Consider the following 24,829-nt stretch of genomic DNA (forward strand, 5'->3'; position numbering starts at 1 on the left):
TGTATGTGCTTCATAATGTAGACAATGTAGGCTGCACTGTCACTCAGAAGTCTTTAATGTATGTATTCTTGTGCTGTAGCTGACCGCCAGACTGCAGGAATGTGAGAATGGAGCACTGGACAAAATAGCAGAACTAGAGCAACAGCTATTGCAGGCAACTAAAGAATCAGCATTGCTGAAGGTACATTACTTTTGAAATGTGCACACTATCCATATTCCAAAATATCATTCAAGATTAGAAGTATTTAATAAAACATAGTTAGGGCCCAGATATCACTGTTTTCAATGGATATGTGTAGTATGGATCTGCGCATGTGTTTTTGTCTACACATATTATATTATATATATAATGCTGTCTGTGATTTCCTATTATGTGGCAAATAGTTCAGCAATATCTGTCCAATGCAGTATCAAAACACAGCAGTTGTAAAAACTTCCACACTTTTATTCATGTTATTAACAAACCATTAACTTAGACTTTTAGATCATTAACTACTAATTAGCTGCTTCTTAATAGTAAGGTAGTTGTTGGGTTGAGATATTGGGTAGGATTAGGGATTTAAAATAAGAAGATCATACTTCAAGAGTGCTAAAAAACAGGTAATATCTTTATAATTTGGCAGGTGATAAGACAGTAGTAAATGATGTGAATTGTTATTTGAGATATAGTGTTACCTATTTGGTCACATGTTACTTTAAAGTGCCCTTGTTTCAGTGTATTCATTTCACTACTGAGTAACAGTTATTTACATCTACTTACTATTGACCTTATTCTTCAATGCTGAAGTGCGCTCGTTTTTGCAACTGTTTTAGAACTTCCGATTCAGTCGCCAATGGGAGAAATGACTAGGAATAATTAACGTCAGAGAACGGTCAAACTACTTGCTGTACAAACAAGTGTTTGCATGACTATAAAGACCAAGTAGGATAAAATAATAATAAAATATCAGTTTGCAACATCAAGCAGCATTAGCATAGCGACCTGGTTTTAACATGTAAAAATTAATGGAAGTGAAGGAGACTAAAATCTCGAGCCAAAAAGATTCAAATGTCTGTGTCTGCTAGTACCTGAAGAATAAGGTGAATACAGTTAAAGTTAGAATGCAGAGCATTTCCTGCTTTGTTATCAAACTATTTCCTAACTGTAACAAGATGTGATTCATTGTTAAAACAGCTATCATAACATTATTTATCAAAAATGTGGACCTTTTTGGATTCTCAGAAGCTATATGGAAATGAAAAATGTAAAAGAGGAAACACTTTAGGAGGACCATTGTTATTGTTTACATCCCTCAAAATGGTCTGCACTATTTGAAATATCAAAAATGGCAATTAATCAATCAGTGTCTGACTGTATATCTTGTTTGTAACAGGAGAGCTTGCGGGAGTCCTGCACTCAGGTGAGCACGCTACAGCAGAGAGAACGAGAGCGAGAGATCCAGAGAGAAAGAGAACGAGAGCAGGAGCGTCAGTCACAGCCCTCACAGGTGGACAGAGAGAAGGGGAGTGAAAAAGAGTCCAAACTGGAGAAAAAACTCAAAGAACTGCAGGAGAAAGGCTTACTTCGACTGGAGCGCACAGTCTCTGGAAGCCTGGACATTGACGTCATTCCAGTCACCTTAGAGAAGATTGTAACTCAGACAGGTAAGAGCAGAAGGAGGAGCAAGAGAAGTTTTCCTTCTGGTTGTCATCTAAAACGAATGCATGAAATGAAATGATTTTCTCTTTAAATTACACTTATTTATTTGATGCTTTTATACAAAATGACTCGCATAAAGAAACAAAACATTTTACATGTAGTATATACATACATACAGAGGTTTTTTTGTCAAGCCCACTCACCTGTTTGAAGTACACTTACAAAGCCAACATATGCTCAATCTAAAAACGTAGTCCTATATACGTTTCTGGAGTACGCAAATTATGTAGCCAGAAGTATGAATGGCTGCATTTCCTCTTTAAAGCGAACGATATGGGGTAGTATGATGCCATTCCTTTTCGTGCTTACCAGCTGACCGATTACCTTCATATGGACAGCTTTCCTGCTGTTACATTTGTCCAGTTAGCACGTGAACTTAAGATGCAGAGAGGAGGGCTTTTTCTTTTTCTGAATTGCTTTTTAAAACTATCACTTGGGTTTAGGGAAGTGGGTGGTGAGTCAATCAGTACATTTTAAAACACTAGTGGTTGGGTTTAGGAAAGGAAGAGGGTGGGTCAGTCGATTGGTCAGTCAGTCCGTCAAACAGTCAGTCGACAGAGGCCTCTGGTTGATTTACGCGAGAACTGCCGGCACGAAAGGCACTTGCAAGAGAAAATTGAGATCTCAAAAAGTATACACAGCTGCCTCCAGAGGATTCGCAAAAAACAAAAACTGCAAAAAGCATACGTCCTGGGATGTATTTGATGCACTTCAGAAATGTAGGTACGTTTTCAGAATGAGTTGCACAAAGCACAATGTGTTCCCAGAAACATGGAGTGTTTTTAAAAAAAGAGTCTTGTACATCTGGAGAGGAAAAGAGCATGCCTGCAAATGAATTAATCAACCAACAATAATTTAACATCTATGCAATGTTTGCAGTGACTGTGCCCGATTCTGCTTCTCAAGCCCCACCCAGTCCGGCTGCAGCACCACCTCCACCTCCTCCACCCCCTCCACTACCTGGCGCTGAAGCACCTCCTCCTCCTCCACCACCTCCTCCTCCTTCTGGAAGTGGAGGTGCTCCTCCCCCTCCCCCTCCGCCACCTCCCCCTGGTGGAGGTCCACCACCACCCCCGCCTCCACCGGGCTCTGGGCCTCCACCTCCTCCTGGAGCTCCTCCTGCCCCTGGAGCTGAAACAGGTTAACAAACTCAACTTTATAAAAAAGAATTGCAAACATGCAGTGCTCAGCATAATTGATAAACCCATTTTCAAATAGAATATTTGTATGTACTTATATATGCTGAGCACTCTACACTGAGCCTGGTGACTGTATATCCATTTTTTCTGGTGTTTTACACAGGACCAAAGGCACGCAAAACAATTCAGACAAAGTTCAGGATGCCTCTGTTGAACTGGCAGGCTTTGAAGCCCAACCAAGTGTCCGGAACGGTGTTTAGTGAGCTGAATGATGAGCAAGTGTTAGAGGTAACAGCAAAAAATTACTCTCTTCCCTTTCCAAACCTGAGTGAAGTTCTTTTGATGGGACATAACAGAAGATTATGTTTTGTAGGTACGAAATGACACTCATATAACTCCTTAAGGCTTTTCACACTGTGCTTAACTCTGTGTTATAAACACAGATATAAATCTAAAGACCACTTTTAACCCTGGGTAGAGGAACATTTTACAGTTTTAGAACTGTTCTACAGAGCAATTGATTGGACAGAATGTCTGGCAGGAAGTGCAAAAACTCTTTTCAAATGAGTAGAATTAACTTTCAGTAAATTTACACTCATTTCATTTGATAAAGTTGACTGTTGGGCTTTACAGTGTAGCTTTATATTCAAAATGTCCATTCAGGAAAAACATTGACAGAGAATACAGAGAATATGCAACACTAAAGCTGACAATATGACAAAATCCAAATGAGAAACCAAAGGCAGTAAGTTTGTACAATACAAAACCTCAACATTTGGAGAGCCAAATTATTACCAGTGTGATTTGTGAAGATAACCCAGGATTCAGTTTTGAATTACCTAAGGACCTAAGGAGTCCCTACGTGTGGGTTAAACCGATATAAGAAATCCTCTGTACCAATTTCAGTGGGTTTACTTTACAAGAGTTTATATTAATTAGAATTAGAATTAATGTTTGCCACTAGAGGGAGTGTATTCACAACAAACAAAGGTGTAGTGTGGAGTCTCTATTACATCCCATGGGACTTCTGCAGAAATCATGTTAATAGATGAGTAGTATGTTAATTATCATGGTAGTATGAAGCAGAGTAGAGCTGAAAGCTGTTGAAGCAAAATGAGACGTTGAAGCAATTGCTAATCAGAGATGAGCTGGCATATCTCAAAAGCAGTGAAGCATTTATTATGCCACAGTTGACCACTTTCTATTCTTATGCTCATGAAAAAAGCAACACTGATTTATCATACTAAAAGCTTTTAAGGTTCTGTTGTAAAGTTGCTCTGTGCAGTCAAATAAATCACTCAACATATTACAGTGTCTTGTGTATGACATCATTAGAGACACAATAATAATTCATTACATTTATATAGCACTTTTCTGGTCAGACTTGGCCAGGATTAAACCCCTATTCATTTTCAAAGGACATCCTGGGATTTTTAACGACCACAGAGAGTCAGGACCTTGGTTTATTGTCTCATTTGAAAGACAGCACTCACTGAGCAGTATAGAGTCCTCTTCACTATACAGGGGCATTAGAACCCACACAAACCACAAGTTGAGTACCACCTGCTGGTCTCACTAACACCACTTCTGACAGCAACCTAGCTTTCCCATGTGGTCTCCCGTCCAGATACTGACCAGGCGCAGCCCTGCTTAGCTTCAGTGGACGACCATGTGAGAATTGCAGAGAGCTAGCTGCCGGTTTTGACATTGAATCAGTTTTTTTCTTTAGATAAAATTGCAAATTCTAACAAACATTTGGCATAATGTAAGAACATAAGTCAGCAAAATATTTACAGAAATAGCTCATACCCACCAGGACGCTTTTCATGTGCATATATCGTCAGCGTTTTTCGAGATTAAAACCCAAGATATTTACTCGCGCTGAACAGAAGAGTATGAACAATCACTCCTTAATTATGACAACTTTAAACTTCTGACACCTGCTTGTAACACAGAAGAAGAAGATTGTAATTTGACACATTTGTTGTTAAAGTTACTGGTGATTCGAACAAGCATGGTTGGTTCAAGTAGCAGTTTCAGCTCTAGTAATAAAGAAAGGATTATTGTTCACCAGTGCAATAAGCAGCTCCACGTTCATATCGCCTCTGGGCATCTTTATCAATGTACACTCACATTGACAGTTTTGCGCTTGAGCACCTCCAAGTGCTGTTTACTGTAACTTCAGCAGCTCAGTGCACGTGAACAAAAGTGCCTATCTGATTGGTGGAGAAGGTTTTGACGCGGTGTGTCAAACAAAAAAAGAAGCATGAGGAGTTTCTTAAATAAAGGCACTTGGCATTTTGTGCATTGGTGTGCATGACCATATTGGCACCTTTATTTAGTCACGAGGCGTTAAACATTGACGGAAAAAGCGAGCAAAAAGCTTCCTGTTGTGCATGGGCTCTTTACACTGTCTTAATGGTTTTCGGATATTTCAATTAAAGAAAAATCCTACATATTGTGCCTTTAATTGTGAAAAGCCTTATTGACTTTCATTGTTTGGACACAATTATTAAGTTTTTTATGTTCACCAGTAGAAGGAATGTTAAACATGTTTCGAACAACATAAGGGTGAATAATTGATAGTGGAATTAAACATTTTGGCCAAACTATTCCTTAATAATTAATCTGTCAGTTAATATACTGTAAATTCTTTAATCTCAGGCTCTGAATATGGATCTATTTGCGGAGCAGTTTAAGACTAAAGCACAAGGTCCCCCAGCAGATCTTTCTAAGCTCAAGGTTAAAGTGGCTGAGAAGGCCCCAACTAAGGTGTCCCTGCTGGAGGCTAACAAGGCCAAAAACCTTGCCATCACCCTCCGCAAGGGAGGCATGAACCCTGACAAAATCTGCACTGCAATTGAGAGGTATGTAGCCACTTGTGAACAGCAAACTGCACCATTAAAACAATCTGAACCGACACAGAAACTCTTCTCTCTCTGTTGTTGTCAGTTATGATCAGTCTCTGAGCTTAGACTTTCTGGAACTTCTGGAACGCTTCATCCCATCGGAGTATGAGATGAAGTTGCTCCAGAACTATGAGAAAGAAGGACGTCCTCTAGAAGACCTGAGCGAGGAGGACCGTTTCATCAGCCGCTTTGGGAAAATCCCACGTCTTTCCCAGCGGATTAACACTCTTACCTTCATGGGGAACTTTCCAGAAAGCATCAAACGCCTGCAGCCGGTCAGTTAACATTACAGTTAGGCTTATGATATACGATATTATCACAATAAAGACGTAAGCTGCAAAAAAGATTGTTAACTGGTATAATAATCAAAAATATTTACAGTAATGATTTAGTGGTCAATCATACTAAACACCTTTTTCTGTTCTGAAAATGTGAGGCGCAATGAATTGCCTTTTTTTTGTTGACAAGAAAAAAAGGAGTGCACTGTGCCAAAGCCCCTTTAAGGAAAGTCATTTCACTCGGCGGCCATCTTTGAAACGTCTCTTGGGCAGTATGTTCGGGCATTTTGTGTGAATGAGGAAACATCAAAGTCTCCAAAATTGCCAAGCTTATTATCAAATTTCATATTAAGAATCACCAAGAAAATTGAACAACAACCATGTATTTAGTTGATTATTTCTAAACGTTCGAATTACACAAAATTTGCAGAAACTCATGTCTGGTCCAAACCCCTCCCCTGGTTATTCGTCAGTCTATAGCAATCACTGATTGGCTCTTGTACTAGAAGGCGGGGCTTCATTCGTCATGTTGACCATTACCTTTTTTCCTACTCAAAACTATATAAGTGACACGTCTTGTGTAATCTATAGTCTTTGTGTGCACTTATTACTGTTGGTTGCTAGGCTATTACCAATTATCTAGGCTATTACCTATTTAGGCCTGCTGCTTTTTTATAATATTGTGAAATTCACAAATCATTAAGTTTGGATATTGGATAACAGTCCAGATAAGTCTGGATAGCTCAGAAACAGCGAGCACTAGTCTCTCCTCCATCTCTCTCCATCTTGACATCACAAACACTGCTGTCACTTCAACGGAAACCCCGTCTCTGCTTTCATTTAATTGGACAATAAAAAAAGACTTGACTGACTTCGCAAACTTTTTCCGCTCAGAATTGACATTTTTTCAACTGCAGGCCCACAGAGCGCAATGTCAAAAACACAAGTTATCCATTTAAAAAAAGGCACCACTCATTACAATACACCTTATTGAACAACTAGAGAACCACCAGCTTTGCACATTTTCCATGTCTCCTTAACCAAACACACCTAATTCAGATCATAAGCTCATTAGCAGAGACTGAAAGACCTGAAATTGGTGTGACAGACAAAGAAGACATCAAAAACATGCAGTGTTAGTGTTCCTCCAGGAAAATGGTTGAGAAACACTGACTTTATGCATTATTAAATAACAGTGAGAAATAACCACATTTCTTACAGTTACTATATTAAAGGGCACCTATGATGAAATTATAGGTGGAAACCTATAATCTGTTGGGAGCTATTTGGACAGAATTGTGAGCAGGTACACTCTCAGAAATAAAGGTATGTGAGCTGTCACTGGGGTGGTAGCTTTTTAAAAGTTACAAATTTGTACCTAAAAGGTCCATATTAATACCTCAAGGGTACATATTAGTACCTAAAAAGTACAAAAGTGTTTCTCTTAAAATTTGTAGGTACTATTATATACTTTTGAGGTACCAATATGGACCCTTCAAGTACAGATGTGTACCTTTTGAAAAGGTACCACCCCAGTGACAGCTTGTGTACCTTCATTTCTGAAAGTGTATAGTGTGTCCACTGTCATATTGGGGTGAAAATCTAATAAAACTCGTTTTGGAAATTTCCTGATGTTAGAATAGGGTCCAAATCCCTCCCATTTTGAGGCCCACCAATACTACAACCTGACTCTTTAAAATACAATCTAAAAAATTAACAATAAATAATTATTCATAGTATTTATAAGAGCTTCAGCCTACAAAATCAATAGTGTGCATGTTCATCATCACAATATCTTAAATATCATCATATATCTAGTCATTGTTTGTCTGTTGTACCCAACGTAAGGCATATGTTTTAATTGAAAACCTTTTTCTGTAGCAACTGGATGCCATCATTGCAGCATCGGTGTCCCTCAAGTCCTCATCAAAGCTGAAGAAGATGTTAGAGGTGAGTAGAGCACAATTGTGATCGTGAGATTTTAACGGTGCGCTGCTTCAGTGAAGCTCACTTGTCAATTTCTTGTCGGCTTCAGATCATCCTGGCCTTTGGGAACTACATGAACAGCAGTAAAAGAGGAGCAGCGTATGGCTTCCGTCTGCAGAGCCTCGACCTGGTGAGTCAGTCTGTCGGTTGTAACTTCAAGGGTGGTGTTTTTGAGTTATGCACGGCTTCGCTGTTGTGTTTGAACTGTAAATAACTGGAGAAAATCACAGGCCCAGGTGAGAGTTTGGAGAGCTCTGTTTGGATTTGTTTTGAGAGGCAGCTCACACAGAGACATTTGATGTAGAAACAAAGAAGTTCAGTGATTCTGAAGAAAACAGGTACTGAAACTTTTGCATGGGAAGAAAACATTTTCTTGCTGATCTCGTTTTGCTGAGGGGTTATATCAATAATACAAACTATAAATGTTATAAATTCATATTACAATTGTTCTCCCCAAGCCTTTCAAATGTCAGATTGCCTTGCTTTTTATGTGAAGTTTTTCAAACTAATTTCGAGAGGAGCACGTGATATGATTGACTGCAGCTGGCCACCCATCTACATTCATTAGTTAGCCAATCAGATCTATCCTAACTTACTATAAGTAGCCTAGCTAGATTTACTCCCTTATCTTCGTTTTCCGAAGAAACCCCCCTTCCACCACTTTCTCCTCCTTTCCTCCTTTACAAACGGGGAGCTCTCGAGAACCTCCTGATCTTGTACTACCCTCTCATGCTATATGGACCTGGCGGTAGCCCTGGGCTCAACTATCTCCGAGCTCAGGGTTCTCTCCCGGGACAGCATGTCAAACCTGCTAACAGTTGTCAAGCAATATCTAAGTGTGAACTCTTGAAGTATTTTTTATGGAATGCATATTAAACATCATGAAAGCACACCATTCATCAAGCCCCACAGTTATTCTTTAGTTAAATAAAAATACAGATAATTAATATGATTATTATTATTAAATAGCAAACATTTCTAGTAAAATGTTATAGTTTTGTTTTTGTTCTTTTTATTTTTTTATTTTATCTGTTTTAATTTTATTGCGTATTTTTTATATTTAATGAAATAATATTTGTATTTTATTCACATAATTTTAGTACATCAAGTTAAACTAAACGAAAGCTCAAGTAGTGCATTTTAAACTAGCTATTTAATCATTTTATTTGATTTAATAATAAGTTCATTTATTAATTTATAGTCAGCATATTAATAACTTTAGTGTTGGGACACCATGTATAATAACACTGATTACCATAAATCATCATTAAGTCAATAGTATCTTGAAAAAATGTTTAAAAATCTTTTAATAAATTAATTAAAAAAATATATATTTTTAAATAAATGAAAGTGTATCTCACATTTGCATTTAACCAAATCTTTTCAAAAACATAATAAAACTAAATAATCAAAATAGCCACCTACTGATGACATAGTATACAGTTTTAAGCAACACTCACTGTTTAGCTACTTTAAAATTAAAGTAATCTATTTAGTTACTTAACTCTTCTATTAACCTTGGGGTCAATTTGACCATATTCAATGTTAAACGTATGTACTTATATAGTTGATTTTTTTTTTTTTTTTTTTTTTGCTTCAGATTGAATGACTTTTCTTAATTTAATAGGGAAAACTTGGTAAACATAAAATTAACATAATATTATTTTTTTTCAGTGCCCTGTTCACATTTTGTAACATAAGTCACAGGGTCTTTTAGCTGTACACAAAAAAATTACTCATATTTGTTTTGGGTGATATTGAGGTTACGATAATATAGTTTGATTTTATAATATGCACAAAAATTTAATGCATATTAAAAATAAAAAAAACTACAAAAACAACAACACAACCATACCTGTAAACTCAGAAATAAAGTTTTTTTTTAAAAGCCATATTGGTACCTCAAAAGTATATATTAGTACCTAACATTTTTTAAAGGAACACTTTTGTACTTTCTGTGGTATGTAGTTAAGAGTGACACTAACCTTTTGGCAAAAAAAAAAAAAAAAAAAAAAAAAAAAAAAAATATATATATATATATATATATATATATATATATATATATATATATATATATATATATATATATATATATATATATATATATTCTGGAGCCCAGTGGGGAAAAAAACTGATTTTAGGGTAACAGGAGGCATATAGATGGGTGATTTTTATAAAAAGTAAATAAATTCAGCATGATCTACATCCGATTCTGTCTTCTACCTTTGCAATACTGTAAGTTTATCTGTCACTGTATCTCTCTTTAGCAACCTAGTGTTCTTCTCACAGTCACACTTCTCTCTTGTGCCTTTCAGCTGCTGGACACAAAGTCCACAGACCGCACACAGACTCTGCTGCACTTCATTGCAAATATGGTGCATGAGAAATACCCTGAGCTTACCTCCTTCCACAATGAACTCCGCTTTGTAGACAAGGCTGCTCTAGGTAAGACATAATAAGTTAATGTACACAGTGTGTTATGGACATTCATACTATAGTACATTCTGCTTGTTAAGTTGCCTCTACTCATTAAGCAAGAAAACAATGTTCATTAATGACCACTGTTTAATCATATCTCACATTAAAGCAAATCTTTTGCATAAGCATTGTGTTCACAACAATCTCTGGACTTGAGGTCATGAAGACACCAATATCTGAATGATTGATAAAATACTGTCAGATATCTGGTCCTCCAACTTGGGAGTTTAGTGTTATGTAATGACCAACCTCATAAGAATTAGATTTTACGAAACACCAACATGGTGAGGCTAACTACCAACTTTTCTATTTATGGCCCTGGGAGTAAGTAAGCAAGTATAAGACATCTAAGATATTATAGTATTACAACACACTATAAGTTTATATTAGTACCATTTGTTGTTTGCTTTTGTGATCGGAGTTTGGACTATAATTTTGGAACATATATTGGTATATAATTGTACTCCATGAAACCGAAGTTACAATCCTTTTTTCCTCGATCATCACTGTAGTAAATTTTTTTTTCTATTGACATCAGTTTGATGCATCAGCCACAATATTTTTACCATTCATTTGCTATGAGGTAATAATGCACAAAAGAAAGCTCTGCCCCCACTAAATATTTAGTTTCAGTTGGAAGTACATCAACACACTGAAAAAAAATCTCAGCAACTTACGGTTCTCACAAACTTTAAAGCAAAATCTTTTAGAAAATCACAATAATCTCTGGATTGTTCCATTCAAGACACCTATAATTTAAGGATTGGCAGAAACTGTGATGTCAGCAACAAACTGATTCTTCATTTCAGTTCAATTCAATTCAATTCAATTCAATTCAATTCAATTCAATTCAATTCATGTTTATTCTATAGCGCTTTTACAATGTAGATTGTGTCAAAGCAGCTTAACATAGAAATTGTAGTAAACTGAATTCTCTGACCTTTGCTCTTGTCAGTGTCTCTGGACGGTGTTCTGCAGGATGTAAGATCTCTGGAAAGAGGCATGGAAGGCACCAAGAAGGAGTTTATGGTGCAGGACGACATCCCGGCACTCAAAGAGTTTGTCAAAGCCAACAGTGATGTATTAGACTCCCTCGTTAAAGATGGCAAAACAGCACAGGTGAGACCCCAGGAACACACTCAGAAACACACACACTGTACTATAAATGAATTTTTTGGTCATTTTTTTCTTCTTCTTTTTTTTCTCACAACAAGGAGGCATATGCGGCTGTGGTGGAGTATTACGGAGAAAACCCCAAGACGACACAGCCTTCCATGTTCTTCCCAATCTTTGCAAGGTTCATCAAAGCTTATAAGGTGAGAAAAAGTGTTCAGCACATACTGTACATACAGGCTGTAACATTAACTCTCGTACCAAGCACCAAGAGAGAAAACATCGGATACTTGACTGTCATTTTTAAAATTAGTTTTAAATATTTTAATAATTACCAAACAACACAACAACAATACAAGAAATACATGAAATAAGCATAATAATACAAAGAAAATAATGGTAATAATAAAAATAATAATAATAATAATAATAATAATAATAATAATTCTGTGTAATTTAGATTTTGAGTAGTGCAGTCTATGCATTACTTTAAACTGAATTAATTTATGCCTGTAATTAACAGAACATGATCGAATTCTACTGAGGCGTTTCTCCCATGTATTAATTTCAATCTGTGTACCTAGTTCCTCTTCCCAAGCAGTCTTCAAATGTGTTGTAGAGTAACTTGATACATATTGATACATATTGATGATTGATACATATACAAAATCTGAAATCAAATATTTAAAATCAGGTGAGCCCAATAGTAGCCTGTCAACCTTTCTTTCATCTGGCAGCGATTCAAAACTGGGTATCACATGACTTACATAATTTCTAATCTGCAAATATCTTGACTGTAATGTTTTACATTTCCTCACAAGCTCTATGGTTTAACATTTGGAAGCAGAAAAAAAACAATCAAAAAACTAACAAATCATAAACATTAATAACAGCCTTTAATTAAACTATTTTTTAAAAAAGTGTATTTTTTGGTTTGTTAAATTTAATAATAATAATAATATTATAAACTGTCATGAGATATTATTCCTTCTTTCAAACTGATTTTAATCAAATAATGCATAAACTGTATAGTAAAAGTCAGAATTATTTGCCCCCCTTTGAATTTCTTTTTCTTTTTTTTAATTTCCCAAATGTTGTTTAACAGAGCAAGGAAATTTTCACATTATGTCTGATAATATTTTTTTTCTTCTGGAGAAAGTCTTATTTGTTTTATTTCACCAAGAATAAAAGCAGTTTTAAATTTAAAAAAACCTTTTCAGGTGAAAATTATTAGCCCCTTTAAGCTATAAATTTTTTCTGATAGTCAACAGAACAAACCATTGTTATACAATTATACAATGACTTTCCTAATTGCCCCAACCTGCCTAGTTAACTTAATTAACCTAGTTAAGCCTTTAAATGTCACTTTAAGCTATACAGAAGTGTCTTAAAATATCTAGTAAAATATTGTTTCAGTTATTAGAAATGAATTATTTAAACGATTACGTTTAGAAATGTGTTAAAAAAAACTTCCCTCCATTATTAAACATGGGGGCTAATAATTCAGACTTTAACTGTAGTTCTATAACCAATAAAAGATGATTTACTGTCACTAGCCACTATCATGTGGCAAAATGTTAGTTTAAGCCATGCACACACATTTTTAAAGGTAATTAAAGCTGTTTGATCGTTCAGATGCTAATGGGAATTGCTTGAAATAGTGCATGTAAAGAAATAAAATGTTGAATAAGCATGCTGAAAGAGCTGAGCTCTACACCACGAGCAAAGAAACTGCAAGTTTCACAGCTTGATTATTAATTACTGTGGTGGTCTATTTTCGTGTCACACAACAGCAAGCGGAACAAGACAACGAACAGAAGAAGAAGCAGGAAATGGCAGCAGAAGAACAGGCAACCCCTTCCCCAAAAAAGAAAGAGGGCACCCCTCAAAAGGTTCGAAAATGCATTCATAAAATTTGCCTTTTTATATATGTATGCATACACACAGCATCATTTGAATTGAATCTTCAACTTTTATCAAAGTTGTCCTAAAACTATTGTCTTAGGAGGATTTTAAAAACTACAGATTACTATATATACACTACCAGTCAAACTTTTTTTTATTTTATTTTTTTAAGAAAATTATTCTAATCATCAAGGCAGCATTTATTAAATGAAAAAAATAAAAATAAAAATAAATAAAAAAAATAAATAAATATATATATATATATATATATATATATATATATATATATATATTTATAAAAACTTAAAATAACTGCTTTCTTATTGTATATGGTTTCAAATGAAATTATTACTCCAGTCATTATTGCTTTCATTACTACTACTACTACTACTACTACTACTACTACTACTACTACTACTACTAATAATAATAAAATTTCCCAGAGACGGGTTGCAGCTGGAAGAGCATCTGTTGCGTAAAACATATACTGGATAAGTTGGTGGTTCATTTTACTGTGACAACCCCATAATAAAAAAGGACTAAGCCGAAAAGAAAATGAATGAATGAATAATAATAATTATTTTTATTTTTATTCATAATACTAGAGGGATTTCTGAAGGAGCACAGGATTTTGAAGACTGGAGTAATGAAGCTGAAAATTCATCTTTAAAATCACTGAATAAATGATTAAATTAAATGATAAGCTACTTTTGAACAGGATTATCTTTCTTCAAAGTTGTCCTAAAACTTTTGAACAACAGCCACACTTGTCTTAGGATGATTTTAATGTTGAAAAAGTCAAGTAAATCTCGTTCTCTTATCAGGGTCCCATGATGCCCAAAATGGACCTGATTGCAGAGCTGAAGAAGAGACAAGTGAAGCCCCAAGTTACAGACGGAGCCATTGATGACATTATCACAGGTAAAAATGTGTTATCCTAAACGATATATCAAAAGCACTTTCCTTCAAAATCGCCTTTTTCCTCAGAAAAAGTAACTAACTGAGACTTTTAAACCAGTCTCTTGCTTTTTTTATATTATAAAGCCATTATTTTTTTATAGTTAAAAAAAAATATTCAAAAAAATTGTACAATAATTTTGCTTTGTCTGTGCCAGATTTGAGAAACTCACCATATAGAAGAGGTGATGGTCGGAGAGCAGCTCCACGACAAGAAAACTGAGTGTGACCTTCAAGAGACAATCCTGGAAGCTTCTGTACATAAAAGCTGCAATCTTATTCTATAAATATATATATAGTAAAACATTTTTAAAATGTATCTGGCAAACACACATTCAAACACAAGTTCACACGACAGCAGATGGTGCACACAACCACAAAGAGTCACACTAACAGACACCCATCACTCATTCACACATAGCCTATGAGAATCTGTTTGAAGCAGATCAATATAGTTGTACATAAGCCATAAAATCATTTTGTACTCTCACGTTTAATTATTTCATGCGTCATTTCAAAGGAATTTTAGCAAAAAAATTGTATAAAAACACTTTTTATATGTTACACGGTTACAAACAACAATAACATGAAAAAAGACTCAGTGGAAATGTTGTCGTAGAAGAGAGCTGTACTTTATTAGACACACAACCACAGCAAGTATGTACAAAAGATCTCAGCTCTCGACGTTTTCTCACAGGAAAAAAAAAAATCCAAATCAAATAAAATCACATTTCTCACAAAGTTATCATGGCATCCACACTGACAAATTAATTTCTTTTTCTTCTGTATCTATAGGTGTTTATATATCTTATTTGTATATAGAGCGACGCTCAGGTGGTATATTCCTCTAGTCTAGAGATGGGACGGTCACAGCGTGGGTAAAGGATCGGTTGATGGTCCGAGCGGAGTTTTAATCACTCAGTAAAACACACTCAGAGCTTGCCAATCAAGTCTGGTTTGTACATCATCACAGGTTACAGTAAGACTGGACATGCCTGAGCTACAAAGAAATCAGACATAGAAAAAGTCATTTTTTTCATATACTTTGTCTCTACGAGCTGTGAACCTCTCTATTCTTTCCGTTGACTCTATTTTTTATAAAAAAAAAAAACATGTAGATAACTTTGTTTTTTAAAATCATCTGCACCGTGCGATTGCTTTTAGAATATACATGCATTGCTATAATTATTGTTTTTAGTATTTTTTTACTTTTAATATATACCTTATAACTCCATCTTTTAAATAAAACCTTTTTTTCTGGACATAATTTTGTAGGACTCTCAAATAATTACGCTTTTATATACATGTTATAGTCTCTTCTCATTTTATTTTACTGTTCAGTAGTATTTTAATAATATCGATGTCAGAATTGTGTAACATTCACACATCTATGTAGAAAAATCTCATTTAAGGGACTAAAGAGCTCTGCTAAAATATTCTACATAAAGACGTTCCATCATAGACCATTTATGAACAAAGAATGTGCTTTCTTTAAAATTCTCTGTGATAGTTTGGGCCTGGCATAACTAGAAGAGGCGTCCAGCTCCTCCTATTTCCCCGCAGTCTTTCTGAGGGGGGGAAACTGCAACTTGTGATTCAAAATTAGCAGTATGTGGCAGAAACATTTAAGCAGCGGTTTTGTTGACCAAGGCATTTGTACATTCACTCGATTTATACATCAGCTTGTCTCGCTGAGGAACTAAAGTATAAGCATAGAAGTTGCAGACTTACTCCCATCCACTAGAGGGCAGACAAGGGCCGTGCAGTTAACATTATTCACATTGTTGATTTCACCCAAAACAACAAATGATCAGTTAAAGCAAATGACACCCTCAGGTCACAATACAGAGTTGAGCTTTGTAAGTATCCTGATTTCACTCATATAATTTGATTCTTTTTGGTGGACAGAGGCTTTTTTTTCTTCAGATTCACCCAACAACTTATAATAATTAACAAAACTATAAACCTGTGGTTAAGATGCAGCTGTACATTATACATAAAATGGGCTGTACAGAGTAATATTTTCAACTTAATATACAAAAAGACACTTGAATAAATAATTTAGCTATATACGTATTTAAAAAACAAAAATATGTACAAATAAATCTGTTAATAAAAAAAAATAAAAAAACAAAAAAATATACAAAGCAAATTTTGCATCATTCTTTTTTTTTAACCAACAGTGTTAAGTGAAAAATAACTTTGAAGATGTGCATATCATGTCTGAGCTAATGTTATACCTTGTTTTAAGACAGAAAGATCCTACTTTTAAGAGGGAGATTTTACCACCTTCCTACATATATTCATTGCAGTCTCTGAGGGGGTCAGGAAAGTCTTTTCTTAGCTCACGAATTTCAACCCATGGCTTAACTAAGAGGATGAAGTGTACTTACTGACAGGAAGTGCTGTAGATTCTTACCATCTCCATCCAAGCATGAAACCCACTTCTCGTTTCTGAGAAACTGTAACCACAAGGGTAACGTTTTGATCGGTGCAGTGCGCTAACTGCAGCATGAATTGCTGAATTCATCTAATTTGCTAGTTTGTAATAGTATTTTGAGCAGTAGAAATGGGAATATGAAGCTTGCATGAACGATTTTTTTTTTACACATGGAGTTTTAAGGAAGTGGTAAACCACAGTGCCATTCATTGCATCATCTCTTGGTCTATGGTAAAAAGTAAATTTGCATTGAGCCATCTAAAGTATCTTCTGTATGTAGTGTGAATGTGTGAAGTAGACTAAAATTTTAACATTTTTGGACAATTTTAACACAGGCTGGGAGCGGGTGGGGGTTATGTGTGGGACCGGTGAAGGGGGTTGGCTCGTATGTTGCTGGGGATCATTAAGTGGGATAACAAGCTGAGAAAGCATTAATGTTACTCTAATACAAGTTTTATTTATGGAGAAAATTACTAATTAGTCTACTAAAATGTGTAAGTTTAATTCAAAGTATAAGGCTGATCCGTCAGTTCCTGTCACGTGATTCGCGGTGCGCTCATGGCATTCATTTTACTGGGCGTGACTAGAAGGCACGAGTGCGTCACACCACTTGAGCGTGCAAGCAGCGCACCTCCATTGAAAATAACGAACTTGCACCAAAAAAAGATGCAATATGCGAATGGCCCCTGAAAGGCCGCCATCATTTGCGATCACCAGCAGTTGATCCACTTGCACAGACATGCTGGATTCACTTGATTTGGATCTATTCTTTGGCAGTTCGCGGGTCCTTTACTGGGCCTTTTCCCCTTAGCAAAGAAACTTTCCAAAGACATCTGTTTCCTACTCATGTTGCTGCTTGTCGGTTAAATTTTTGGGGCTCAAATGAGATGTAAGCATACGAAAACGGTCATTTTTCTAAATAAAAGATTGTACAGACTCGGATAATAAATAAAATGTAAATAATTATTGATTTCTTGTGCGGCCTGGTACCAATTGGCCTGGTGGTTGAGGACCACTGATATATAGCATCAGTTGCGTCACTTCAATACCATTCACAAATCCTCTTCTGTGGCCTTCTATGATAGCGCAATATGATGCTCACCTAATTCAGACTTTTCAGTAGTTTTACAGACATGCACTGGCCGCCATGTACAAGTGTCCACCAAAATGCAGGTTTTCCCATTTATCATTTTATGGTGCTTTTCTACTGCTTTGTATGGCTCAATCCCCTTTAGGAGGTTCTCAACTGGGTACAGTCCCCACTGTTGTGCTTTTTTGTACCATCTCAGCTGAGGTTTCAAGAAAGCCAAACCGATATTTAAATGTGAAGTGTTGAATGAAAATCACCAAATGGCTTCAGAGAACCATCACCATCTGCTTCACTAGATTTTTAAAAATGAAACCTCAAACCTCCAAGATTTACTTAAATAGTCAGCAACAGGCACTGTAGAAGTATTCGACAATTAAAAAGGTGTTTGAAGTGCTTTGAAATGTGCATCCAATGTTTAATCTCAACTGAAACAGGAAGACAAGGCGGGACATAAAGTAGCCTCTCCCCCAATTGCCTTCAGTCTAAATAACAACTCTGCTGTTCAAAGTTGAGCTAAAGTACATCAGACTCATGACAGCCACAGTCTATAATAGTCATTCTGACTCACCATTTCTCTTACTGAGCTTACTGCGTAATTCAAATGGGTCTGATATGTTTTGTGGTCCGTGCTGACTTGCGCATATGATGAATGTCTGGGAATGGAGCAAGACCATTAGGCTTAAGAGTCCATAAGTCTAAATCTCGCTCAGAGTAGTAAGTCCAGTGGGACCTTTTGTCTGTTTTATGAATTCGGACATAACTCTTGGCTGACATGCTTTTTGTTGTTTTGCACAGGCATAACATGAAATTTTCTCAGCTTTTTGTATAACTCGCAGATTCAGATGTTAATCTCGAATAAACTCATTTTTCCTTTCATCCACACACCACATTTAAACCGTGCCTTAAATTAAGAGATTTCTATGAATGCAACAGGCTAAGCTTGACCTTTTGTTTCTCCCAGCACCTCCCCATGTGAATCATTGTGCATTTCGGACATGAGTTACAGACCGATTTGGCTGAGAGACACGGAGTAACACCACTAATCTCTCCCTCTGGCCATTTACTCTCGCCGTCGAAATAGTGCTTAAGCCATTATTTTAAACCCTGCACCACGAGAAATCAATTTCACACATTCGTTTTGTCAGAAAGCTGGAAAAATCTCCCGTCTTGCTCTATTCAACTTATTATATTCCCTCTCTCAGTCACCTTTTCACATTTAAATTCTCTGGGCTCAAAACCTGCAGGTTGTGGCATTCACAAATTTACATAGGGAACATAGAAATATTGATGTGAGAAGGGGAAAAAGGCGTTAACAGAGTGTGTGCGAATGTCATGATGGCTGAAATGGGATAGGAAGATGAGTGGGCATAACCAGAGCCTTGATGACCAAACAAACTTTGAGATGAAACCATATAATAGATGTGATATTCATATTTGTATCCTCTTTGTAGGTAATCATAAACTTGCACACAATTGCCTTGTTAAAATAAAAGTAAATCTAAGTGCATGAGGTTTCGATAGAACAGTCTGATTAGCTTATTAGGAGAAAGGATGAGATGGAATGCTTTTTCACATAGATGTCTTCTATGTGATGGACCATGCCCACTGGCATACGCAAAGTGGAACTACCTTCAGTCTTCTTACTTGTGACATCCTTACATGGTGACCATTACAAGCTGATTTTAAATTGGAATTCAATCTGCAAGACTCAATGGTTAACTCAAGCTTGTGCCGAATGTTTGATGATTGTCAGATCATTGTACTATCACTAGCCTTTAAACCAGAGTGTCTAAACTCGGTCCTGGAGGGTTAGTGTCCTTTAACACACTTGCCTGGAAGTTTCTAGTATACCTAGAAAGAGCTTGATTAGCTGGTTCAGGTGTGTTTATTTAGGGTTGGAATTAAAATAGGTAAGACACTGGCCCTTCAGGATTGAGTTTGGACACCCCTGCTCTAAACCATGTTGTGCTTTTTTTAATGACTACTAGGTAGTAGTGTACATATATATAGAAAACAATGACTCCTATGAAATTGAGCCAGATTCCATCCAATATACTTAGGTGATTTAAAGCATGCAGGCCTTCAGTTTCCCACAATTCCTTGGTTGCCATGAAAACTTGTGCTAAGTTATAGCAAGCATGTAAAATGTCTGTATGAAGACTTATTTGTGTGCAAATGAGAACAAACTTGTACTCTTAGGCAGTGTATGACCATTAAAGGATTAGTTCACCTAAAATGATAAATGATGTCATCATCCACCTTTATGTCAATTCCAAGCCTCTATGACTTTCTGGAACATAAAATGAGGTCCAAATCACACCCTACACTACAAAAAATAAATAAATAAAAGACTTTTTTTTTCTTCTAAAATTTGTTATATCGGCTTGGAACAATACATAAATGTTTAATTGATTAAATCATTTTTTGGGGGGTGAACAGTTCCTTTAAGGTGAGTGGATAATCAGCAAAATATTAACCATAGCACCAATTTCAGTAATTTCTCTTTAGCAGTACAACTGTTAGCCAAAGTCTACATTACGAGTAACGCTGCCTCCATTAAGGTTTTTTCTGTATATTTTTAAAAACATTCCATTTGTTGATATAGATATGAGCAATAAAACGTCTCAACAAACACCGACTACAACAGTACTTACTTTCGATTATTGCAACTCTACTTGGTTTTACATAGTCTTACAGTCTTGATTTTACACTTGATGGACATCTACTGAACTTAGCTAGATCTCCAACATGTGAGATTTGGCAAATGAATGAGGGTTTGGGTAAAGAGTCCTTCCCCAGGCCTCCCGTGGGTGTTGTGATGCTGGCTGTGTGGTGGAGCTGGAAACAGGCTGGTGGTGAGTGTCCAAGCCCATCTGTTGGTTCTCTAGTTTGGCGAACTGGCAGAAACGCATGTCAAAGTAGGGTGTACAATTTGAATCTGCTCAAAAGCTAGAGAAAAGTAAACCTGTGATGTAGAACAATAAGTTATCCACCTCCATGCACTACTTAATTGTTATCCTAAAGGCGTTTTGGTAGGGATAGCCCTGGAAAGGGTAGGAAACAATACGCTACAGAAACTAACCTTCCAGGAACTTTCAGGTAAGTTGCATTAAATTTATTCTATTTGCAGTCTTTGCTTTCCATATGTGGAACATTTACAGCCAGGTTATTCATTGTCTTCCGGAGTCACCGTCTTTGGCTCCGTCTTGTTTTGCTCCTTGTAGAATTCCAGGCTGCGGGTAGTGGAGGGTTTTAGAGCCAGTGAGGATAGACTCAGTGAGGTGAGAGCAGAGGGCGATTGGGGCGAGGAAGAGGATGTGGGTGAGGTTGGAGAAGGAGGAGAACGGCCATTGGAGACGTGAAGAGGAAGGCTTGAAGAGTTGAAGTTCTGCTCTCTGAGTAACCGGTTGTGTCTGAAGGTGGAGGAGAGGAGCAGGGCCTCAGCTGAAAGGCTGGATGTGGAGAGACTAGCCAGAAGAGCTTTGGCCTGGTTGGACGAGGCTGTCAAGGAGGACAGTGCCCCCTCCTGAGGGTATTTCCTCAATCCAGAGGGCAGGTGACCCGAGAAACTTGCAGCTCTGGTGCTTACAAGAAGTGACTCAGTTGCTCTGGCTCTACTGATGTTTAGACTCAAAGCCTGAGGGTCGAACGTTGAAGGCAAAGTTGGGGGAGATAAGGGATAGAAAAAAAAATAGAAAAGAAACAGCATAAAAGCAATGAACGGAAACATTTTGGGAGGTCTTTAAGGTTTGATTTGGCTGCAATGTTGATAATCCCTCCCACAAGACACTTTCTTCAAGCAATAAATGAGGCTCTGGTGAATATCGACAACTGTCTAATGTTTTAGGCCATTTTTTAAAAGTACACAGGACTGACTAGAAGGAACTAGGTAAATGATTGAGGGCTTCAGTCAGGAGATGCTGATGAAGAAGTGGTGGTGAAGACAGCGAAGGAGGAGGTGGACAAGCCTTGGTTAGGTCAGGTTGGACTGGGTCACCCGCTTCTGCTTACTGGGTTGAGAGGTTAGACGTAAATGGTTGCCAAGAGGGCCGACGAAGGATGGTGGTATAGGTGAGACACAGGCAGGTAGCAGTGACGAAGAGGAAAATGCAAGGGGTGGGGAAGGATGGGAGGAAGGATGAAGACAAACACAAGACAAGATTATTCAGGTTAGGATCAATATAGCATGATGCTAGCCTGGTACATAACTATGTGTGGATTTTTTCCTTTTAGACCAAATCCACGCACATTCATAACACCCACAATGCACAACTGCAACAAGACACGGAACTTTCGACAAGTACTTGGTGGGTTAATTAAATATATAAGCATTTCTATTACCATCAATCACTCACACTTTCCAGTTTCTGTGGAACAGAATGATAAAAGCCAGTCCTCTGAGGTCTGCTCAGACTCAAATCAGTTGAGAGGGAGATGGACAGCAGGGAAACAAGGAGTGAAGGGGAGAGAGCGATGGGGTGAAGATAAAGCCAGAGTCTTTCCACATGAAGAGCCAATTATTCCACCCTGATAGAGCAGAAAAATACTCTCCATCTATATATCGCCCAGCATCTCTCTTTCCTTTAACCTTCTCCCTCTCTTTCATTTCTCTCACTCTCTTACAACCTTCCGGCCCATATCCTTCTCACCCAGCCTTCTCAAATTGCCCCTTGATAACACAGATGAAAATAGCTACTACTTTTGCACAGACATAAAGAATGCATTTCCCTTTAGTCCATTTCACAAGTATTGCCACATGTGAAATAAAAATGGGTGCTGGGGGTGTGCAAACATTCATTCATTCATTTCCTTTTCTGCTTAGTCCCTTTATTAATCCGGGGTCGCCACAGCGGAATGAACCGCTAACTTATTAGGATATGTTTTACACAGCAGATGCCTTCCAGCTGCAACTCATCACTGTAAAACATCCATACACCCTCATTCACACACATAAACTACAGACAATTCAGCCTACCCAATTCACCTATACTACATTTCCTTGACTTGTGGGAGAAACGCAACTAGTCGGGAACTGGCAACCTCAAACTCTGAGTCTCCCAAATCCCCCCTCCTCCAACCGACTGGTTCGAGCCTGAAAGGAGACCAAGGCAACTCGGTCGCTCACCCAAGCGCTCGCCCGAAACAGCCGCAGGAGGGTTGGGGGAACGTGCTCACGCCTTTGATGAAGAGAGGTAGCCCCGGAGGGACCTCCCGCCCTGCGCAAAAGCTGTACGCAAATAGTTTAAGCTAAAAATATACAAAATCATTACGTTTAAACCAGTTTGACCGCATACTTCTGAATACATTTAATTTCAGACTGAATTTGATATTAGTTTAATAAAGACTGGGATAAAAGGTGAGAGGACAAGTGAATCATACCTGTACCAGAGAGAGTGTGTGAAGTGTTTGTGAAGCAATGATGTGTTGATTCACTTTTCATCTATGCGGGGAACCACAGAGAGTAGTCATTTGAAATAAAGAGTCTATTGAGAGAAGGCTAGAGTGGAGAACTAAATCAAATGTGGATGAGGCCATGAGGCATGGTGAAAAGCTCAGCAAGCAGAGAAAAGGCATACATGAAATTATAAGAGACCGGGTAAAAAGATGTGTGTGCAAAAAGGTTTGTATCCGATTGCTTCTAGGAGGGTTAAGTCAAAAAATGCGATATACACAGTCCACTTCAAAGGGAATAATTAGCTGTTACACTGACAAGACTAAGTCCTGATCATATCCGGCTTAGCAGGAGTGCCTATAACAGCAAATATGCACTCCTGTAATTATAGCTGCAATGAACCCTCTGATCTGGCTTGCTCTCTTGCCAATATCTGCTTCTCTTTCCCTTCCCTATAAAAGATTAGATTCTTTTCTAATATTCATGGCCTGTTGAACAGGGGCCAGATTTATTAAACAGAGAGAAAAGATTTACAGAGAACCAGCATATCTATCTTCTCCTTACCTACAGCGCACAAACCCTCAGCTGGCCGTGTGCATGTGCCGCTTTTTCTCCCTCTAATCCATCTTTCAAACTCTCCTCTGTTTTCTCCACCTGTCTCGTTCACTTCCCTTCTGTTGTAGAGCTCACATTTCCCCAGTCTTAGGCTTCATGCTTCCTTTCTCCCTCTTCTCCTGAGACCCACCTGTCTCTGGCTTCTTTGTTCTGTTAGGGGGCTTTCAGTGCACTTTAGAGTCCCAAATGTTCTGCGTTTGACGCACCAATTCAGCCTTTTGAAAACGCTACTCTTGTCACTGCTGGAAAGTTCTTTCACAGCCTCACTTCACTTGTGACTGACACACAAGTCTCTCCTAAAAGCTTGTGCAGTAGTCTGAGTTGTGAAGAGTTACTGAAATTCCCTCAGACGCATTTTAAATTAGATTTGAGCAGAAAATAATCCTCCCAATATTCAGCAAACCTTTTTAAAATGTTGACAGAAGCTAATGCAATAATAAGATCAAGGGTCGATACTTTTACCATGTTCAAGACTAAGACCTGAAATCAAAACTAACAATGGGCCCTATCATACACCCAGCGCAGTGGGGCGCTAGACGCAGCGCAATAGTCTTTTGGTAGTTTCAGCTTGGCGCAAGAGTCGTTTTGAGGCGTTGCGCTACGCTGTTTAAATAGCAAATGCATTTGTGCACCCATAGGCGTTCTGGTCTAAAAAGGAAGGCGTTCTGAGGTGGACCGCTGGCGCGTTGCTATTTTGAGAAACTATAATAGATTTTTCATTAGACCAAAACTAACCCGGTCTAAACTCCGGCGCAGAGTTGCGCCTCGCTTACACACTGCTTAATACGCACAAGAGAGCAATAGGCAAATATCTTTACATATGAAAAA

The 24,829-nt window shown here is 37.5% G+C and overlaps 2 protein-coding genes across 51 annotated transcripts in view; one reads left to right on the top strand and one right to left on the bottom strand.

Moving 5' to 3' along the window:
• The window catches only part of fmnl1a (formin-like 1a), a 36,895-nt gene extending 21,686 nt beyond the window's left edge, over positions 1–15,209 (top strand). Inside the window, exons 14-27 of the mRNA XM_680041.9 lie at positions 80–181; positions 1,374–1,644; positions 2,579–2,839; positions 3,002–3,126; positions 5,503–5,705; positions 5,791–6,022; positions 7,907–7,975; positions 8,061–8,141; positions 10,327–10,456; positions 11,445–11,608; positions 11,704–11,805; positions 13,396–13,494; positions 14,332–14,428; positions 14,623–15,209. Coding sequence (XP_685133.5) covers positions 80–181; positions 1,374–1,644; positions 2,579–2,839; positions 3,002–3,126; positions 5,503–5,705; positions 5,791–6,022; positions 7,907–7,975; positions 8,061–8,141; positions 10,327–10,456; positions 11,445–11,608; positions 11,704–11,805; positions 13,396–13,494; positions 14,332–14,428; positions 14,623–14,687 — 2,001 coding nt within the window. The 3' untranslated portion in view covers positions 14,688–15,209. The remainder of the gene's footprint in view (positions 1–79; positions 182–1,373; positions 1,645–2,578; positions 2,840–3,001; positions 3,127–5,502; positions 5,706–5,790; positions 6,023–7,906; positions 7,976–8,060; positions 8,142–10,326; positions 10,457–11,444; positions 11,609–11,703; positions 11,806–13,395; positions 13,495–14,331; positions 14,429–14,622) is intronic.
• srcin1a (SRC kinase signaling inhibitor 1a) overlaps positions 15,075–24,829 on the bottom strand; it is a 244,222-nt gene continuing 234,467 nt past the window's right edge. For 43 of the 50 annotated variants that reach the window (XM_073944799.1, XM_073944797.1, XM_073944788.1 and 40 more), the window contains one exon: positions 15,075–22,004. In XM_073944799.1, coding sequence (XP_073800900.1) covers positions 22,002–22,004 — 3 coding nt within the window. In that variant the 3' untranslated portion in view covers positions 15,075–22,001. The remainder of the gene's footprint in view (positions 22,005–24,829) is intronic. The other 7 variants (XM_073944771.1, XM_073944768.1, XM_073944770.1 and 4 more) reach the window with 1 other exon arrangement.

This window comes from Danio rerio, chromosome 3, assembly GCF_049306965.1.
Source record: "Danio rerio strain Tuebingen ecotype United States chromosome 3, GRCz12tu, whole genome shotgun sequence".
NCBI lineage: Eukaryota > Metazoa > Chordata > Actinopteri > Cypriniformes > Danionidae > Danio > Danio rerio.